The following is a 21,088-nucleotide window of genomic DNA, read 5'->3' as shown; positions in this document are numbered from 1 at the left end:
GTTAATAATAAATCCCTTCATATCACCCTCACCCTCCCTCTAGTTCTCTTTCTCCTGACCACGCTCTCCCTCCTCACTCTAATAAATCCCTTCATATCACCCTCACCCTCCCTCTAGTTCTCTTTCTCCTGACCACGCTCTCCCTCCTCACTCTAATAAATCCCTTCATATCACCCTCACCCTCCCTCTAGTTCTCTTTCTTCTAACCACGCTCTCCCTCCTCACTCTAATAAATCCCTTCATATCACCCTCACCCTCCCTCTAGTTCTCTTTCTCCTGACCACGCTCTCCCTCCTCACTCTAATAAATCCCTTCATATCACCCTCACCCTCCCTCTAGTTCTCTTTCTCCTGACCACACTCTCCTCCTCACTCTAATAAATCCCTTCATATCACCCTCACCCTCCCTCTAGTTCTCTTTCTCCTGACCACGCTCTCCCTCCTCACTCTAATAAATCCCTTCATATCACCCTCACCCTCCCTCTAGTTCTCTTTCTCCTGACCACGCTCTCCCTCCTCACTCTAATAAATCCCTTCATACACCCCTCACCCTCCCTCTAGTTCTCTTTCTCCTGACCACGCTCTCCCTCCTCACTCTAATAAATCCCTTCATATCACCCTCACCCTCCCTATAGTTCTCTTTCTCCTGACCACGCTCTCCCTCCTCACTCTCTAACATTGAGTCATGCTACATGAACTGCGTGGAATCTCTGGCTCTCTCAGTGGCAGCAATTGGTCTGGAATAGGACACAGGTATTACAACAGGGGTTTTCAACTATTTCTTGCCACTCAGGCAAACCGGCGACCAAGGGACACCCATCATATGTTATCAAACAAAAATATTTTCACGACTTGTCTTATCATCAGGTGAATGCTAAGGAGAAGTAATCAACATTTTTAAATGAATAGATTTGGTAGATCGTTTTTTATTATTTTGACCTTATTTTTCTATATATTTAGCCTATTAGATAGAAAGGTAACTCCAAACACATTTTCGCTAATAGTGTCTGTTTAGCTGGTTAAACAGAGGTTAGTTATGTTTTGGCAAAAATTAATTAAGTCAAGAAAGCTTACCATCAGCCAGTGACACTTGTACTCACAAGTGCTTTTTCAAAGCCTTTGTCAGATACTCCAGAGACTGTAATTAGCTCCAATGAGTGTAATTTGCTCAATATTAGAAGTTGAGAAATAAAGTTGACATCATTAGAAATAAGATATTATCCTCTTTTCTACTGTAGGTATGTAATTCAACATTCATTTATTATGTTGTTGCTAGCGATATATCTTTTAAAATATTTTCCCCCCACTTTTTTGTATATATACAGTATTTTCATGGACACCCTGAAGTACCTCCATTGGCCCCTAGATTAGAACACTGAGGGAGGGAGGTATAGAGAGAACAAAGGAGTGTGTGATAGACAAAGAGACAGACAGAGGGAGAGATCGAGAAAGAGAGACCGGGAGAGAGGGACAGTAAAAGAGGGATATAGAGAGAGAGAGGGATTGAGGGATTGAGGGAGGGAGGAAGAGGCAGCCATGAATGCAGGTGGAGTCTGGCAGATTTATGACACACTCTAAACATCTGGGGTTTTCTACTACTGTAACTCACAAGTAGACACACACACTATGGCTAGGTCCTCATGCCCTGGTCTTATGCCTACACAGCGCTGGAACCAATACAGCTGGAGAGGTTGGGAAGGTCCACATTTTAATCCTTCACACAATCCCTTTAATGTAGCCATCTTTAATACATTAATCCCAATCAATCACTCCTATTAACAAGCCAATTATCCCAAAGTATCCTTATTATCACTGAGAGGAAATCAAATTGAGGAGATTAACCGTTACAGAGAGAGTCTCATCCACACAGACAGAAAGCACACAGCTCCTAATCCTGCCAACATCAATATTCACTTAGTTAAGAGAGTGAATTTTCAAAGGTACAGGTACATACATGGACAAGGAGACAGAGCCACTTCATTCATGGCACACAGCTGTCAACAGGCTGGGCTGACACACACACACATACACACATACACACATACACACACACACACACACACACACACACACACACACACACACACACACACACACACACACAAACACACGCACACACGCACACACGCACACACGCACACACGCACACACACACACACACACACACACACACACACACACACACACACACACACACACACACACACACAAACACACAAACATCGCCCTAGGCTCATAGTGCTGTATTGCCTGGCTACAAGAGTGGGTCTGCTAACAGATACAAGATAAAATTCCTGCCGATATTAAAGACTTGGCTTTGAACTTTAACTTTGAACTTTAAGTATTTTTTTTAAACCAACCGCTTTGGGCTGGATGTGTCAATGTGTAGTTCATACATGGATAATCAATGAGCAGAATTACTGTCTTACCTAAATTAGCCACAAAATACCTAGTTTGAGAGCGACTGTTTATCTGAAAGCTGTGCTGCTCCATTTTCCCTACATTTTCCCCCACATGAGCCAGTCCCCTAGCAATTATAGTTCTAGCCAATAAGCTTCAGCCCCTCGACATTTGAGTGACAGCTAGCAAGATGCACAAATAGCAGAGCGAGAGAGCAATGACGAGTAGTACATACAGAATCTCTACATATGTGACGTAGTACGCAATTTTTGGGGACCACATTTGGCTTGTGAGAGCTACTTTCAGAACTACTGGCTAAAAAGTATACAAACGTACAGGATAATCTCTTTAATCCTACTGCTCCTGTTTGCTCCCTTGGTCACATGACCAGCCCTATTAGAGAAAATATGTCAGCAGGGAACGAGATCCCTCTCTGTGTGTCAGGGCCATTCTGACTGGTGATTGGATGAAATCTGACTCCTCACTTCACAATAAACACCTCCATTTGAACCCGTCCTCGGCTGAGCGCTACAGTAGGTGCTTGTAGCTCATAGTGCTCAGCGCTCCTGCAAGATTCCCTGTAGGTGTTTGAGAGGCTGCAGCATACACAGGCAGAGATGTCGACGAACACAAACACACAGGTTTAATGGGTGAGCATTGTGTTTTCAGTGAAGGAAAATGTAGCTACAGTGAAATGAATGAGAATCAAATGGAAACCTACGGCAAGAAGCGAAGTAACTCTGTTAAAGAATGGAGTCTGTAAAGACATGCAAACTTGTGAGACACTTCACAACATGTTGGATAACACACTGTGGACTAGAACCAAACTAACCATAGAACCACCGCAAGACTAGACCACGACTAGAGCCAGACCAGAGACTAGAGCCAGACTAACCCCAAGACTAGTACTACCACCAGTACTTGCAGTACTAGAACTAACACCAGTACTAGAGCTAAGACACTAGAGGCCATGCTACTGTACCTCCTTGTGTGTCAGCTCCAGCCAGGCAGTATAAAGAGGGACCCCCAGCACCCCATTGGACCCCAGCAGGTGCAGGCTGTCCTGGGTAGACCATGGGAGAGAGAGGGGTGTGTTAGATCCATTAAGATCTGCAACTAGTGTGTGTGTGTGTGTGTGTGTGTGTGTGTGTGTGTGTGTGTGTGTGTGTGTGTGTGTGTGTGTGTGTGTGTGGACTACAGCACCAACAGGGCATCCTCAAGTCTAGTGTAAGTGTGTGTGTGTGTGTGTGTGTGTCTGTAGGTGTGTGATTGTCTGTGTCTGCATGACAGGGAGTGTGTATGTGCATGGATGTTTGAGATAAATTGTTTCTGCTCATTTAGATCTCAGTGAATGGATTATTCTGTATGTTCTCGGCTCAGCACTAAAATGGTCTAAATAAAAGTTCCTAAACAACTCCAGGTAATATATCAACTTCTATACTAATATAGGGAACCCCAAATATTATCTCCCTACAAAACCAATGGCTATGGCAGATATGACTCCCATTTGAAATATACACAGTTTAACCCACTCAGAGTTTATGATCATGAGTCCAGCTGTGAGCAGTGAATGGAGCCTTCTTAACTGTTCTGAGGTGCTATCACTGATGATAAACTCTGCCTTTGAGCTCTGGAGTAATGTGCGTCAAGACATACAAAAGAATAACAAGCTGGCTTCCTTTAAAACACTCCCCTAAGAGACATAGAGACTGGCTTTAACCTAGAAAATATACAGTTGAAGTCGGAAGTTTACATACACCTTAGCCAAATATATTTAAACTCAGTTTTTCACAATTCCTGACATTTAATCCTAGTAAAAATTCCATGTCTTAGGTCAGTTAGGATCACCACTTTATTTTAAGAATGTGAAATGTCAGAATAATAGTAGAGAAAATGATTTATTTCAGCTTTTATTTCTTTCATCACATTCCCAGTGGGTCAGAAGTTTACATACACTCAATTAGTATTTGGTAGCATTGCCTTTACATTTTTTAATTTGGGTCAAATGTTTCGGGTAGCCTTCCACAAGCTTCCCAATTTTGGCCCATTCCTCCTGACAGAGCTGGTGTAACGGAGTCAGGTTTGTAGGCCTCCTTGATCGCACACGCCTTTTCAGTTCTGCCCACACATTTTCTATAGGATTGAGGTCAGGGCTTTGTGATGGCCACTCCAATACCTTGACTTTGTTGTACTTAAGCCATTTTGCCACAACTTTGGAAGTATGCTTGGGGTCATTGTCCATTTGGAAGACCCATTTGCGTCCAAGCTTTAACTTCCTGACTGATGTCTTGAGATGTTGCTTCAATATATCCACATAATTTTCCTTCCTCATGATGCCATCTCTTTTGTGAAGTGCACCAGTCCCTCCTGCAGCAAAGCACCCCCACATCATGATGCTGCCACTCCCGTGCTTCACGGTTAAGATGGTGTTCTTCGGCTTGCAAGCATCCCCCTTTTTCCTCCAAACATAACAATGGTCATTATGGCCAAACAGTTCTATTTTTGTTTCATCAGACCAGAGGACATTTCTCCAAAAAGTACGATCTTTGTCCCCATGTGCAGTAGCAAACAGTAGTCTGGCTTTTTTATGGCGGTTTTGGAGCAGTGGCTTCTTCCTTGCTGAGCGGCCTTTCAGGTTATGTCGACATAGGACTCGTTTTACTGTGCATATAGATACTTTTGTACCTGCTTCCTCCAGCATCTTCACAAGGTCCTTTGCTGTTGTTCTGGGATTGATTTGCACTTTTCGCACCAAAGTACGTTCATCTCTAGGAGACAGAACGCGTCTCCTTCCTGAGCGGTACGATGGCTGCGTGGTCCCATGGTGTTTATACTTGCGTACTATTGTTTTACAGATGAACGAGGTCTACAAGGTCTTGGCTGATTTCTTTTGATTTTCCCATGATGTCAAGCAAAGAGGCACTGAGTTTGAAGGTAGGCCTTGAAATACATCCACAGGTACACCTCCAATTGACTCAAATGATGTCAATTAGCCTATCAGAAGCAATTGTTGGAAAAAATGACTTGTGTCATGCACAAAGTAGATGTCCTAATCGACTTCCCAAAACTATAGTTTGTTAACAAACGAGTTGTAATGACTCCAACCTACGTGTATGTGAACTTCCGACTTCAACTGTACATTTACCCCCCCCCCCTCCCTGGGTGTTGGAACTCATAACGCCCACCCCAGAGCAGAGTATAGTTATCTGTTGGGGGATAAATCTCATTGTGAGTGGATATATCATCCCCACTACCACACTACCCCCCCCCACCCCATCATCTATCTGCACTGTTTGCATATAAATTATCCTTCATAGAGCAGAGACACACAGAGAAACAGAGACACTGTATATCACACTGGCTGTCCTGGATAGAAATGCTTCTTAAAACACAAGCAAATCCCTCTGCCATAACACTAGCTGCTCTGTTTGGTAGAGCTAGCTAGAATGGCTGAATTAATAAGAGAAAGCTGGTGGAGGGTGAGAGTGGAGAGAGAGAGCAGGCAAACACTGTATTGTCCTGTGAGAATGACCCAGCAGGGGTCCAGTGAGGCTAGACCTGTTTGTGTAGCCTGGTCCCAGATCTGCTAATACTGTGTATAGCCAACTCGTATGGTCACTGCCGTGGTACTACTTCTGGTCCTAGGTCAGTGGTTCCCAACCAGAGGTACTAGGACCCATGGGGGTACTTGGCCTATCCACAGGGGGTACTTGAGAAGACTCATGAGACCATTGGCCTACTGATAAAATCCACAAGGGGGTATTTCAGGGGTACTTCTGGCAGAGCAAAATTCAGTTGGTGGTACACTAACCGAAAAAGATTGGGAACCACTGTCCTAGGAGATGAATATTCACTATGTTGCAACTCATGCAGTTTAACCGACAACTCTGGTGTTCAGGAAGAACCATGTTCCAACTCCTACTCCGACCAACTGAACCGCCAGAACCTGTTTTCTTTATTACAGCAGCCTAACAGCACTGTAAAGACAATGGGAAGAAAGCGTACACAAACCACTTCAACCCAGCTTGAACAAAAAAGGGAATCAGGTGCTCAAAAAAACATCAAAATCAGGCTCTGATGAAGGCGATTTACGTCGAAACCTAAGCCTGTTGTATGCCCCAATAAATTCTCATCCATATACAAATTAAAGCTTATGCATACGCTCTTATCCAAAGCGACTTACAGTTAGTGAGTGCATACATTTTTTATAGGCATAGGCCTACCAATACATAGTCTACCGCATATTACGCACTGCATATTTTTTTATGACCTGTTGGATCATTGATTGTGTAGGGCGGCTTACAGAGTTAGCCTACAATTATAGTTAATTTGTATTGGATTTTTGAATAGCCTAGTAATAGGGCATTTTTTATATTTTCATAATTAATAGGTTGACACATTACCTTTAGCTACAGAATATCTTACCACCGTGCGTTTCCATCTCCTCCGCTCTCTCCTTCATTCCTTTCTCGAGCGTGCAGAGAGAGGGGATGTCAACAGTTTAATGAAATATGTTTCGTTGTGAAAACATGTTACTATCAATGTTCCCGAATAGATCACTTGGTTTCCCAAATTAAGCACTGGGTAGCTGCAGGAACAGGGTTGGAGAGCCCATAGCATACGGAGTTTGGGCAGAATATCACCTGTCGCGTAGCGAAAGGATGCATGCTCCTCAAACAGTGGTTGATGGGTGGAGTGAAATAACCGTAGTAGCCTAACTGGCATGATGGAAAAAACTAACCGGCAGGATAGGGGCCTCCATTCGCTATTCGAGTGCATTCAGCTAAATTCAATTATATTCTTCCTACTATAAAATCATATAATATAAAATAATGGCACAGGACTTATAAGCATATCTTGTCTACTATATGAACAAGCCTACAGCCTATGGCATGCACTAATAAAGACCCATATCTATAAAGGCCATGTTATCACCATCTCTATGAGTCAGAGTATGAGTTTCAGATGAGGGCTTCGATGCAGCAGTGTGATTAGAGCTAGCTAGGCCTGTCTGTGTCTGGGAATGTGGCTAAGAGCATGCTATACTGTAAAGTGTAAATAACATAATGTCCTCTAGACTACTCCGTCCAGACCACAACTATTGACAAGTCTGACACTACGCCCAGATTTAGACCCCTTTACAAATAAACACACAAATAAAGTACACAGACATACACAAATATGCACAAATACAGACACACACACACACACACTTGTCAACCTCTTGTCCTTTTTAAACTTTCATTAATCAACATAGTGCCAAAACTCATTCATCATAAGACAAAACCTGCCTGCCTGCCTGCCTGCCACTGCTTCAACCAGTGAGGTCTACAACAGAAAAGAGAAGAACAGAAATACACCACAGTGATTCAACATACTTCCTCCCCAGAAGATCATTGTTCTGAGAGATGACGTGACGACACTTCCTGCTTCATAATCATCAAAACCTGAACAGTCCAAGAATATCCCTCTCTTTCTCTCTCTCTGTTTCTTGTTTAACTCTATGTGTGTGTGTGTGTGTGTGTGTATGTGTGTGTGTGTGTGTGTGTGTGTGTGTGTGTGTGTGTGTGTGTGTGTGTGTGCCAACTCCTCTTGCTGTCCTTGAGACATCGCTGCCCCACATCCAAAATAAACTGGGAATTTCAAAAATGTCTTCTATTGTGTGAAATCTTCAATAGGGAGGGCACCCACGCCCTGCATGAGTCTCCCACCACACACACACACCACCGTAAATCACCAAACACAATGCAAGTGTGTCTGTTACCATGGAGGCCCAATGCCCCTCATAGCCCATCCCCTTGTGGCCTCTGACCTATGGATTGGGGAGAAAGGGGAACGGGTGCGTGCAGGGGCACCCTTAAACCCTCAGCCCCTGACCCCATAACTCACAGCAGACTGTTAGGGTCAGTTTGGGGTGACTGGGCCTCTCCTCTCTGATTCGGACAACCCTTAATCTAACCGGTGCCTTGAGAAGCCTTGAGTAGGCCATAAAAATATCATAGACAGTGTCCCAAATGGCACCGCATTCCCTACATAGTGCACTATGTTTGACCTGGGCCCATAGAGCTCTGGTCAACTGTGTATGGAATAGGATGCCATGTGGAACGCACACATTGAGAATCCCTTTATAAGTTCTCCAAGGCTCTGATGTAGAAAGTGATAGGTCTTCATTGCTTAGTCAGGCTTTAGATGAAGGCCTGGATCCTATCTGGACTGTCAGGACCAGGTTTGGCTGCTCAATCTGACTGGGGTGATGTATAACATAAGATGCCAGCGTGCCTGGTTGCGGTAGCCTCTTCCTAGATTTAAGGGATTTCAGACAGTTCCTGGACAGCAAGGTTATTATAGTGTTTTTCTATTCGTTTTTTATTTCTATTCATTTTCTATTTTTATTTGAAATTCTGATTTGCTCATTTTTATTTAGTTTTAGTTGTATAAAAATAGTTATATTTAGTTTTTATATTTAGTTTTAGACCAAGGGATAGAAAGCATGCGTGGGAGGCTAGTTTTTTGTGAAATGTTTTATGTCACTTCTTGCAACTGGGGGCAGTAATACACTGCTCAAAAAAATAAAGGGAACACTTAAACAACACAATGTAACTCCAAGTCAATCACACTTCTGTGAAATCAAACTGTCCAATTAGGAAGCAACACTGATTGACAATACATTTCACATGCTGTTGTGCAAATGGAATAGACAACAGGTGGAAATTATAGGCAATTAGCAAGACACCCCCAATAAAGAAGTGGTTCTGCAGGTGGTGACCACAGACCACTTCTCAGTTCCTATGCTTCCTGGCTGATGTTTTGGTCACTTTTGAATGCTGGTGGTGCTTTCACTCTAGTGGTAGCATGAGACAGAGTCTACAACCCACACAAGTGGCTCAGGTAGTGCAGCTCATCCAGGATGGCACATCAATGCGAGCTGTGGCAAGAAGCTTTGCTGTGTCTGTCAGCGTAGTGTCCAGGGCATGGAGGCGCTACCAGGAGACAGGCCAGTACATCAGGAGACGTGGAGGAGGCCGTAGGAGGGCAACAACCCAGCAGCAGGGCCGCTACCTCCGCCTTTGTGCAAGGAGGAGCAGGAGGAGCACTGCCAGAGCCCTGCAAAATGACCTCCAGCAGGCCACAAATGTGCATGTGTCTGCTCAAACGGTCAGAAACAGACTCCATGAGGGTGGTATGAGGGCCCGACGTCCACAGGTGGGGGTTGTGCTTACAGTCCAACACCGTGCAGGACGTTTGGCATTTGCCAGAGAACACCAAGATTGGCAAAATCGCCACTGGCGCCCTGTGCTCTTCACAGATGAAAGCAGGTTCACACTGAGCACATGTGACAGACGTGACAGAGTCTGGAGACGCCGTGGAGAACGTTCTGCTGCCTGCAACATCCTCCAGCATGACCGGTTTGGCGGTGGGTCAGTCATGGTGTGGGGTGGTATTTCTTTGGGGGCCGCACAGCCCTCCATGTGCTCGCCAGAGGTAGCCTAACTGCCATTAGGTACCGAGATGAGATCCTCAGACCCCCTTGTGAGACCATATGCTGGTGCGGTTGGCCCTGGGTTCCTCCTAATGCAAGACAATGCTAGACCTCATGTGGCTGGAGTGTGTCAGCAGTCCCTGCAAGAGGAAGGCATTGATGCTATGGACTGGCCCGCCCGTTCCCCAGACCTGAATCCAATTGAGCACATCTGGGACATCATGTCTCGCTCCATCCACCAACGCCACGTTGCACCACAGACTGTCCAGGAGTTGGCGGATGCTTTAGTTCAGGTCTGGGAGGAGATCCCTCAGGAGACCATCCGCCACCTCATCAGGAGCATGCCCAGGCGTTGTAGGGAGGTCATACAGGCACGTGGAGGCCACACACACTACTGAGCCTCATTTTGACTTGTTTTAAGGACATTACATCAAAGTTGGATCAGCCTGTAGTGTGGTTTTCCACTTTAATTTTGAGGGTGACTCCAAATCCAGACCTCCATGGGTTGATATATTTGATTTCCATTGATAATTTTTGTGTGATTTTGTTGTCAGCACATTCAACTATGTAAAGAAAAAAGTATTTAATAAGATTATTTCATTCATTCAGATCTAGGATGTGTTGTTTAAGTGTTCCCTTTATTTTTTTGAGCAGTGTACATAAGGTGATTTGTCAGGTCATAGGTTAGGTTAGGTTGAATTATTAAGTAAATCTCAACGTGACTTGAATTGATTAAAAGGAATAGCGGCCAGACTGGTGCAAAATAGAAGGAAACTTTATCTCGGGTATGTTTACACCAATCCAACGCTTTTTAACTTTAGTAGTACATGTGAGAAGAATCAAGTTAGCTACCTAGATGATTTTTTCTGTTAGCTAGTGATAGCTAGTGATAGTGATCAAAGATTGTGTATACACTGACAAAATACTGGACTGATCGCTCTAACAATGGGAATAAATGTTGGCAAAGGAGGTGAGGAGGTTGGATCAGGTGGGGACATTCAAGCCAATGAGAGGGCAGATACGCATGTGAACCACAGGCACAGTTGCCGGTATGCCACGTGCGGCCACTAATATACAGTTGAAGTCGGAGGTTTACACACACCTTAGCCAAATACATTTAAACTAATTTTTTCACAATTCCTGACATTTAATCCTAGTAAAAATTCCCTGTCTTAGGTCAGTTAGGATCACCACATTATTTTAAGAACGTGAAATGTCAGAATAATAGTAGAGATAATTATTTCTTTCATCTTTTATTTCTTTCATCACATTCCCAGTGGGTCAGAAGTTTACATACACTCAACTAGTATTTGGTAGCATTGCCTTTAAATTATTTAACTTGGGTCAAACGTTTCGGGTAGCCTTCCACAAGCTTCCCACTATAAATTGGGGGAATTTTGGCCCATTCCTCCTGACAAGTTGGTGTAACTGAGTCAGGTTTGTAGGCCTCCTTGCTCGCACATGCTTTTTCAGTTCTGCCCACACATTTTCTATAGGATTGAGGTCAGGGCTTTGTGATGGCCACTCCAATACCTTGACTTTGTTGTCCTTAAGCCATTTTGCCACAACTTTGGAAGTATACTTAGGGTCATTGGAAGACCCATCAAGCTTTAACTTCCTGACTGATGTCTTGAGTTGCTTCAATATATCCACATAATTTTCCTTCCTCATGATACCATTTATTTTGTGAAGTGCACCAGTCCCTCCTGCAGCAAAGCAACACCACAGCATGATGCTGCCACCCCCGTGCTTCACGATTGGGATGGTGTTCTTCGGCTTGCAAGCCGACACCTTTTTCCTCCAAACATAACGATGGTCATTATGGCCAAACAGTTCTATTTTTGTTTCATCGGACCAGAGGACATTTCTCCAAAAAGTATGATCTTTGTCCCCATGTGCAGTTGCAAACCGTAGTCTGGCTTTTTTATGGCGGTTTTGGAGCAGTGGCTTCTTCCTTGCTGAGCGGCCTTTCAGGTTATGTCGATATAGGACTTGTTTTACTGTGGATATAGATACTTTTGTACCTGTTTCCTCCAGCATCTTCATAAGGTCCTTTGCTGTTGTTCTGGGATTGATTTGCACTTTTTCCACCAAAGTACGTTCATCTCTAGGAGACAGAACGCGTCTCCTTCCTGAGCGGTATGATGACTACGTGGTCCCATGGTGTTTATACTTGCGTACTATTGTTTATACAGATGAACGTGATACCTTCAGGCGTTTGGAAATTGCTCCCAAGGATGAACCAGAATTGTGGAGGCTTAAGGACAACAAAGTCAAGGTATTGGAGTGGCCATCACAAAGTCCTGACCTCAATCCTATAGAAGATTTGTGGGCAGAACTGAAAAAGCGTGTGCGAGCAAGGAGGCCTACAAACCTGACTCAGTTACACCAGCTCTGTCAGGAGGAATGGGCCAAAACTCACCCAACTTATTGTGAGAAGCTTGTGGAAGGCTACTGAAACGTTTGACCCAAGTTAAACAATTTAAAGGCAATGCTACCAAATACTAATTGAGTGTATGTAAACTTCTGACCCACTGGGAATGTGATGAAAGAAATAAAAGCTGAAATAAATCACTCTCTCTACTATTATTCTGACATTTCACATTCTTAAAATAAAGTGGTGATCCTAACTGACCTAAAACAGGGGATTTTTACTAGGATTAAATGTCAGGAATTGTGAAAAACTGAGTTCAAATGTATTTGGCTAAGATGTATGTAAACTTCCGACTTCAACTGTATATATATATATATATATATATATATATATATATATATATATATAAAGTAAGAGTAGCCCTAGAGAGATAAAGAGAAAGATCAAGATATGCCGGCGCAATGTTCCTAACACAGGCATGCATTTCTTTATACTTGTCAGATAGGCTACTACTGCTATACAGATACAGTGGGGGAAAAAAGTATTTAGTCAGCCACCAATTGTGCAAGTTCTCCCACTTAAAAAGATGAGAGAGGCCTGTAATTTTCATCATAGGTACACGTCAACTATGACAGACAAAATGAGGGAAAAAAATCCAGAAAATCACATTGTAGGATTTTTTATGAATTTATTAGCAAATTATGGTGGAAAATAAGTATTTGGTCAATAACAAAAGTTTCTCAATACTTTGTTATATACCCTTTGTTGGCAATGACACAGGTCAAACGTTTTCTGTAAGTCTTCACAAGGTTTTCACACACTGTTGCTGGTATTTTGGCCCATTCCTCCATGCAGATCTCCTCTAGAGCAGTGATGTTTTGGGGCTGTCGCTGGGCAACACAGACTTTCAACTCCCTCCAAAGATTTTCTATGGGGTTGAGATCTGGAGACTGGCTAGGCTACTCCAGGACCTTGAAATGCTTCTTACGAAGCCACTCCTTTGTTGCCCGGCGGTGTGTTTGGGATCATTGTCATGCTGAAAGACCCAGCCACGTTTCATCTTCAATGCCCTTGCTGATGGAAGGAGGTTTTCACTCAAAATCTCACGATACATGGCCCCATTCATTCTTTCCTTTACACGGATCAGTCGTTCTGGTCCCTTTGCAGAAAAATAGCCCCAAAGCATGATGTTTCCACCCCCATGCTTCACAGTAGGTATGGTGTTCTTTGGATGCAACTCAGCATTCTTTGTCCTCCAAAACACGACGAGTTGAGTTTTTACCAAAAAGTTCTATTTTGGTTTCATCTGACCATATGACATTCTCCCAATCCTCTTCTGGATCATCCAAATGCACTCTAGCAAACTTCAGACGGGCCTGGACATGTACTGGCTTAAGCAGGGGGACACGTCTGGCACTGCAGGATTTGAGTCCCTGGCGGCGTAGTGTGTTACTGATGGTAGGCTTTGTTACTTTGGTCCCAGCTCTCTGCAGGTCATTCACTAGGTCCCCCCGTGTGGTTCTGGGATTTTTGCTCACCGTTCTTGTGATCATTTTGACCCACGGGGTGAGATCTTGCGTGGAGCCCCAGATCGAGGGAGATTATCAGTGCTCTTGTATGTCTTCCATTTCCTAATAATTGCTCCCACAGTTGATTTCTTCAAACCAAGCTGCTTACCTATTGCAGATTCAGTCTTCCCAGCCTGGTGCAGGTCTACAATTTTGTTTCTGGTGTCCTTTGACAGCTCTTTGGTCTTGGCCATAGTGGAGTTTGGAGTGTGACTGTTTGAGGTTGTGGACAGGTGTCTTTTATACTGATAACAAGTTCAAACAGGTGCCATTAATACAGGTAACGAGTGGAGGACAGAGGAGCCTCTTAAAGAAGAAGTTACAGGTCTGTGAGAGCCAGAAATCTTGCTTGTTTGTAGGTGACCAAATACTTATTTTCCACCATAATTTGCAAATAAATTCATTAAAAATCCTACAATGTGATTTTCTGGAATTTTTTTCCTCAATTTGTCTGTCATAGTTGACGTGTACCTATGATGAAAATTACAGGCCTCTCTCATCTTTTTAAGTGGGAGAACTTGCACAATTGGTGGCTGACTAAATACTTTTTTCCCCCACTGTATAGGCTACTTCGTACATGTTCAATTAGAATATTTTTTTATAAAGATAAGCATTATATTGTTAGATTAAAGGCGTAACTCTGGTAGGCCTAAAACATTCTTCCTCACCTCAACTTCAACTGTCGGAGTCAGTGTGCACTGCCTTCATAGGCCTGCAGTAACTAAGCCTAATAATAACCATAGCCTACCACACCAAACATTTACAAAATGTTCTTAACTTTATTAGGGTAATATCAAAAGTAAGTCGACATTGTTTATAGGGAAAATACGAACAGGTTATTATACTGCGGCATTAAATTATGTTTTGCATCTCGCCCTGTTTGGTTTGGTTCTCATGGTTTGAGTGTGAGTATCCCTATAGCAGGCCCTAGTGGTAATTCTATTATTTTTTGGCAAACACAACATTACAGTTGGAACTTAATTTAGCCAACAAAAATGTCTCTACAACATTAAACAAAACACTTTTTGCAAAGGCTATTTAAAGAACTGGTTTAGATGATTAAATAGGCCTACAATAATAATGATGATACACAATAATATGAATGATAAAACAAATTATAATAAATACGAAAATAAATAAATAAAAGTTAGAAAATTACATCAAACCTGAATAGCGAGTTGCACACAGTCCATTAAGGCCGTGCCAACGTTCTTCTTCTTTTGTCCACTACAATATTAAAACTTTTCACCTTGTCTGAGAATTGATTTATTTCAACGGAAAAGGCCTCCATCTTCACAAGCAACAGTAGCCTAGGCCAAGGCTCCTTTCACTGGCTCTCTCCTCAACAGCAGGCGCACATGAGGTGAGAAGCCGGAACCTGTTTCAGCTGGACATTAGCGATACGTGTTATTGAGTTGCAATTGGCTGACACATAACAAGCTTGCGCAGTTCTCATCACCTCACACACATTAAATTAACAAAGGATGGGTCCAATCGGGTCCAGTCGGTAATACATTTTTAGTTGCGCATACCCAACCCAGATCCGAGACAAAAGTCCGAATTTAGGACCCGCTTGGGTCCCGGGTCGGATCTCGGAATTTCGGGTCTGTTGGACCCGTGAAGATCTCTTGTGTGTGCACGTGTGTGTGGTAGCTCGCCTATGCGTGTATGCGTTTGTGTTTGTTTTACGCTGCCGACAGAACCCTAGTAGCGTAGAGGCGACAGGTCCAGTCACGGGAGAAACTAAACAAGTAAGAAAGCGGAGGATTTGGTTTAGAAACAGGAAATCTGCCCAGACTGGCATTAGCATGGAAATTAATCTCCCGTTCCCATGGTATTATACCCCTACAACACCCGCAATACAACACACAGAACAATGAAAACCAACAATCCTTAAGTTTGCACAGTGCAAATAATACTGTGGTTGTCATGGCCAGGTATTGAGATGAACGAAGTACTACATGATACGTCGCTCGTTAACAATAATCATCCTCTTTAGAACTGGTTCCTATTGAGAAAGGTTGGGATTTGGCCTAAATACACCAATGACAACAATACATGAATGCAAAACCCATGACGCAACCATGCTGCTCTAAAGAACATCTTTATCTATTTACATTTCTGAGACAAAATGCTTGTCAGTGTCAGCATGCCTGGTAGAAACAAGCCTAGTTGATAGGTAGTGTAACAAAAGAATGCTACATTGTTTTCAGCTATCCTGGCGAACAGTCAGAACAGAGGCAGATACTCTTTAAGAGGGGGCTGAACAAAACTATACGTACAGTGGGGTCCAACATTAGTGTAATTAATTTTGGACCCCACTGTACGCACACACACACACACACACACACACACACACACACACACACACACACACACACACACACACACACACAGACAACCAGACAACCAGACCCTGGATGTCTCCCAACCTGCTAGGAGGTTGGCCAATCACAATGCAGTATTTCACGTCTGATAAAACTGGGGTTAGGGAAGCCAGGAAAGCGGGAATCAAAGACAGTCTGGAAATAAAAAAACCTGTGTCTTTTGTGACAAAAATGTATGAGGCTATACTAAAGCTTCAACACAATGCACATTCATTCCAGTTAACATGTAAGCTTTCCTGGAAGCCGGTTGGAAAAGAGTCTAAAATTCGGCGCTAAGACACTCTCTCATGTTCTGAGAAGCATACTCTATAATATAGGTTTGAGGTAGATGATGTAGATGTTGTCAGTCTGCTATTATAATTCAATGGGCCCAAGGCCATGGATGTTTGTGGGAAAATAACACCCAGCAATTACAATTACAATTACAATTTAGTCATTTAGCAGACGCTCTTATCCAGAGCGACTTACAGTTAGTGAGTGCATACATTTATCATTATTATTATTTATTTTTTCATACAATTGACTGCCATGTAAGCTCGTCTAATATCCGATTACCTTTGGTGGTGAATTTGATCTGCGATATGAAATAAGCATTATAATGCTCCTTAAGATTGGCTTTTATAAAGAGCGTAAGGAAAATCACAGCCATGTTTCCCTCTGGTTTGAACAGTTCACATGTAATATAATTATGTATTAACTCGGTGTCACGACTTCCGCCGAAGTTGGTGCCTCTCCTTGTTCGGGCGTCACCGGCTTTCTAGCTGCCACCGATCTACGTTTCTTTTTCCATTTGTTTTGTCTTGATTGTACACACCTGGTTCCCATTACATTATATTATTTCCCTATTTAACCCTCTGGTTCCCACATGGTTTTGTGCGTGTTTGTTCTTTGTTTTGTGTCTGAGACTTATGTGAGCTGGTGTGTTTTCCCTGCGTGGAAATTAGTGTTGTTTATTTTTCGAGTAAAGTACATAGTTTACTCAGTTCTGTGTCCTGCGCCTGACTCCGTCCTACCGCTGCACATTGACACTTGACAGAAACACGCACCGCATATGGAGTCAGCAGGTGCATCCAGTCCTCCGGTACCAGTGGAGGAGCGTGTCCAGCAGCACGCAACGATGCTCCAGAATCTTGGCACAGCCATGGATCGCGTGTTGCAGACCATGGAGCGATGGGAGAGAGGGGTTTTTCCCACAACCCCATCAACTTCAGATCAACCCACACCGATGTCCACCCCTCCGTCACCTGGACCCAGTGGGATTCGGCTCTCGCTCCCAAGGGCATATGATGGGACGGCTGCCGGGTGCCAGGGGTTCCTGCTCCAGGTGGAGCTCTACCTGGCGACCATCCACCCGGCTCCCTCGGGATACGAGAGCGTGTCCGCCCTCATCTCCTGTCTGTCGGGGAGAGCGCTTGAGTGGGCCAACGCCGAATGGGGAGGAATAGACGCAGCGTTGGTTCGCTATGAGGATTTCACCCGCCGCTTCCGGGCGGTCTTCGATCATCTACCTGAGGGGAGAGCGGCGGGGGAACGCTTGTTCCACCTCAGACAGGGGAAGAGGAGCGCACAGGACTTCGCACTGGACTTCAGGACCTTGGCTGCCAGCGCGGGATGGAATGAGAGGGCCCTGATCGACCATTACCGGTGTAGTCTACGTGAGGACGTTCGTCGGGAGCTGGCATGCAGGGACACCACCCTTACCCTCGACCAGCTGGTGGATTTATCTATACGGCTGGATAACCTGTTGGCCACCCGCGGACGTCTGGGTCAGGGTCCGTCCATTCCATCCCCCAGCACCTCCGACCCTACCCCTATGGAGCTCGGAGGTGCTGCTTTAAGGGTGACCGGAGGGGGGGCCGTTTCCTGCACCAACTGTGGCCGCAGAGGGCACACTGCTGGACGGTGCTGGGGAGGTTCCCCAGGGAGTCGAGGCAGCAGGCAGGGCACTGGTGGATCATCCCAGGTGAGTAGGCACCCGACTCACCCAGAGCTCCCTGTTGCGCACATGTGTGTATGCATAGAATTTCCTGAGTTTTCCCCGCATTCCCAGCATAAGGCGCTAGTAGATTCAGGCGCAGCTGGGAACTTCATTGACCGTTCATTTGCACATAGATTAGGGATCCCTATTGTTCCTGTTGATGTGCCCTTCCCTGTACATGCCTTAGATAGTCATCCTTTAGTGTAGGGCCTGATTAGGGAGGTCACAGCTCCACTATGTATGAAAACGCAGGAGTGTCATGAGGAGAGAATTAGTCTCTTCCTGATCGATTCTCCTGCGTTTCCTGTGGTGTTGGGGCTTTCCTGGTTGGCCTCTCATGACCCCACTATTTCGTGGCAACAGAGGGCTCTCAAGGGATGGTCACGTCAGTGCTCAGGGAGGTGTTTCCATAGGTGCAACTACGGTGGAGAGTCCAAACCAGGTCTCCACTATGCACATTCCCCCCGAATATGCCGATTTGGCTGTCACCTTCTGTGTTGTGTCTGAGACTTATGTGAGCAGGTGTGTTTTACAATTACAATTACAATTACAATTTAGTCATTTAGCAGACGCTCTTATCCAGAGCGACTTACAGTTAGTGAGTGCATACATTTATCATTATTATTATTTATTTTTTCATACAATTGACTGCCATGTAAGCTCGTCTAATATCCGATTACCTTTGGTGGTGAATTTGATCTGTGATATGAAATAAGCATTATAATGCTCCTTAAGATTGGCTTTTATAAAGAGCGTAAGGAAAATCACAGCCATGTTTCCCTCTGGTTTGAACAGTTCACATGTAATATAATTATGTATTAACTCGGTGTCACGACTTCCGCCGAAGTTGGTGCCTCTCCTTGTTCGGGCGTCACCGGCTTTCTAGCTGCCACCGATCTACGTTTCTTTTTCCATTTGTTTTGTCTTGATTGTACACACCTGGTTCCCATTACATTATATTATTTCCCTATTTAACCCTCTGGTTCCCACATGGTTTTGTGCGTGTTTGTTCTTTGTTTTGTGTCTGAGACTTATGTGAGCTGGTGTGTTTTCCCTGCGTGGAAATTAGTGTTGTTTTTCGAGTAAAGTACATAGTTTACTCAGTTCTGTGTCCTGCGCCTGACTCCGTCCTACTGCTGCACATTGACACTTGACACTCGGACACACAGGATTCATAAGATCTTTATGATATATTCAGGATCATTATGATTAATACGGTACTTAAATGTAGTCACACTTTATTTCGACAGTCAATAATAAATGATCTACAGCTGGTCAAAATATCAACAGACTATCAACCAGGTTATCTGAGTAGGTAAACTTGACAGGTATGCAGACTCCTCCATTGGGGTGTCCATTACATTTCTGTCTTCAACATATGTTTACTGTTTATATGTATAGCAACAAACAAACCAGACAGAGAGATAAACAAGGTGTAGCAGTGTCTTACCCTGTTGTAGTAGTGCAGTTGGACAGAGTGCCACTGACCATCACTGACCCCTCCGGGAACAAAGGGATGGACCACGGTCTTAGCCTCTCCTGGAGGAGGGAGAGAAAGTGATGGGGAGAGAGGGAAAGACAGAAAAGACGAGAAAGATGAAAAGAGGTTGTGGTTAATTCAATACCATATTGTCTATTGAATGTACACTACCAGTCAAAAGTTTGGACACGCCTACTCATTCCAGGGTTTTTCTTCATTTTTACTATTTTCTACATTGTAGAATAATAGTGAAGACATCAAAACTATGAAATAACACATATGGAATCATGTAGTAACCAAAAAAGTGTTAAACAAATCAAAATATATTTGATATTTTAGATTCTTCAAAGTAGCCACCCTTTGCCTTGATGACAGCTTCACTATTATTCTACAATGTAGAAAATAGTAAAAATAAGGAAAAACCCTGGAATGAGTAGGTGTGTCCAAACTTTTGACTGGTACTATACATAACCTTGCATGCCAGACTTTAATAGGAAGGATAACTGTCTCCTATTATAGTAGTGTCATCGTAGAACATGCATTTTTAAAAACATTTTTCAGCCTCTAAGTTAAAATCAACGTAAGGAAACCTATTTCTCTCCTCCATTCATTCATTAAGTTAAAACATGAAACTCCAACATGGGGAAATAAAAACGCAGCCAGACTCACAAAGCCAGCCAGCTCTCACAGTCATCATAAATCACACTCACTGTAAGAACACCAGGGTATTCCAACCATATCAATGGTTCTCATTCAAGTCTACAGAGCAACAATCACACCAGATTTACCCAGGGCTTTACTGACTGTTTACCAAGGGCAGGAGTCCCTCTGGAAGAATTTACCCACCGACTCAGTCAACAGTAATGCAACACTGTAGCTGTGTTACACAGAGCCATTCGTCATGGTGTTTAGTGTGTCTTTATCAGAAAAACTCAATGACTTCTGCGGTACAACGTTGCCTTTTCTCAATGGCTGTGTGGTATAAACTCTAGGACTCTCTAGGCATTGGCAGTGAGACACACTCAGCGCAGTGGATTCAACAAGAGCTGTGTTTGTTTGCGTGCATATTTGTGTTTGAGCTAGAGGAAGCAGTGACCCAGTCCTTGCTCCTTTGTTTATGAGTGTGTGTGAGCAGGGCTGAGCAGGGCTGAGGTGTAAGTAGGTCTTTATGGCTTGTTAAGTGTCTATACTGTCATGAATCAGTCTGCCCAGGCTCTGTTATGGGGGAAACAGCTGCTCTCTGACCACAGTAAAACACTCATCCCTTTCACACAGCCAAAGCCAATGCATCTCTAGGTGTAACGGCACAGCAGCATAGCCAGACAATGGAGAGGACACATTCTAATGAAATTCTGTAACGGTTTGTTTCACACTGGTCAAGGAGTTCAGCTGATAAGAGTATTTACCAAGCGGTTTGTTTGA

The 21,088-nt window shown here is 43.8% G+C and overlaps 1 protein-coding gene across 1 annotated transcript in view; it reads right to left on the bottom strand.

Annotated features, from left to right (window-relative positions):
* LOC121554850 (cadherin EGF LAG seven-pass G-type receptor 1-like) overlaps window positions 1-21,088 on the bottom strand; it is a 138,416-nt gene that overhangs the window by 49,511 nt on the left and 67,817 nt on the right. The window contains exon 7 of the mRNA XM_041868552.2: window positions 19,637-19,725. Within this exon, the coding sequence (XP_041724486.2) occupies window positions 19,637-19,725 (89 nt within the window). The remainder of the gene's footprint in view (window positions 1-19,636; window positions 19,726-21,088) is intronic.

This window comes from Coregonus clupeaformis, chromosome 40 (genome assembly GCF_020615455.1).
Source record: "Coregonus clupeaformis isolate EN_2021a chromosome 40, ASM2061545v1, whole genome shotgun sequence".
NCBI classification, from domain to species: domain Eukaryota; kingdom Metazoa; phylum Chordata; class Actinopteri; order Salmoniformes; family Salmonidae; genus Coregonus; species Coregonus clupeaformis.
Note: the sequence above shows the minus strand (reverse complement) of the source record. Positions and strands in the feature narration are given on the sequence as shown.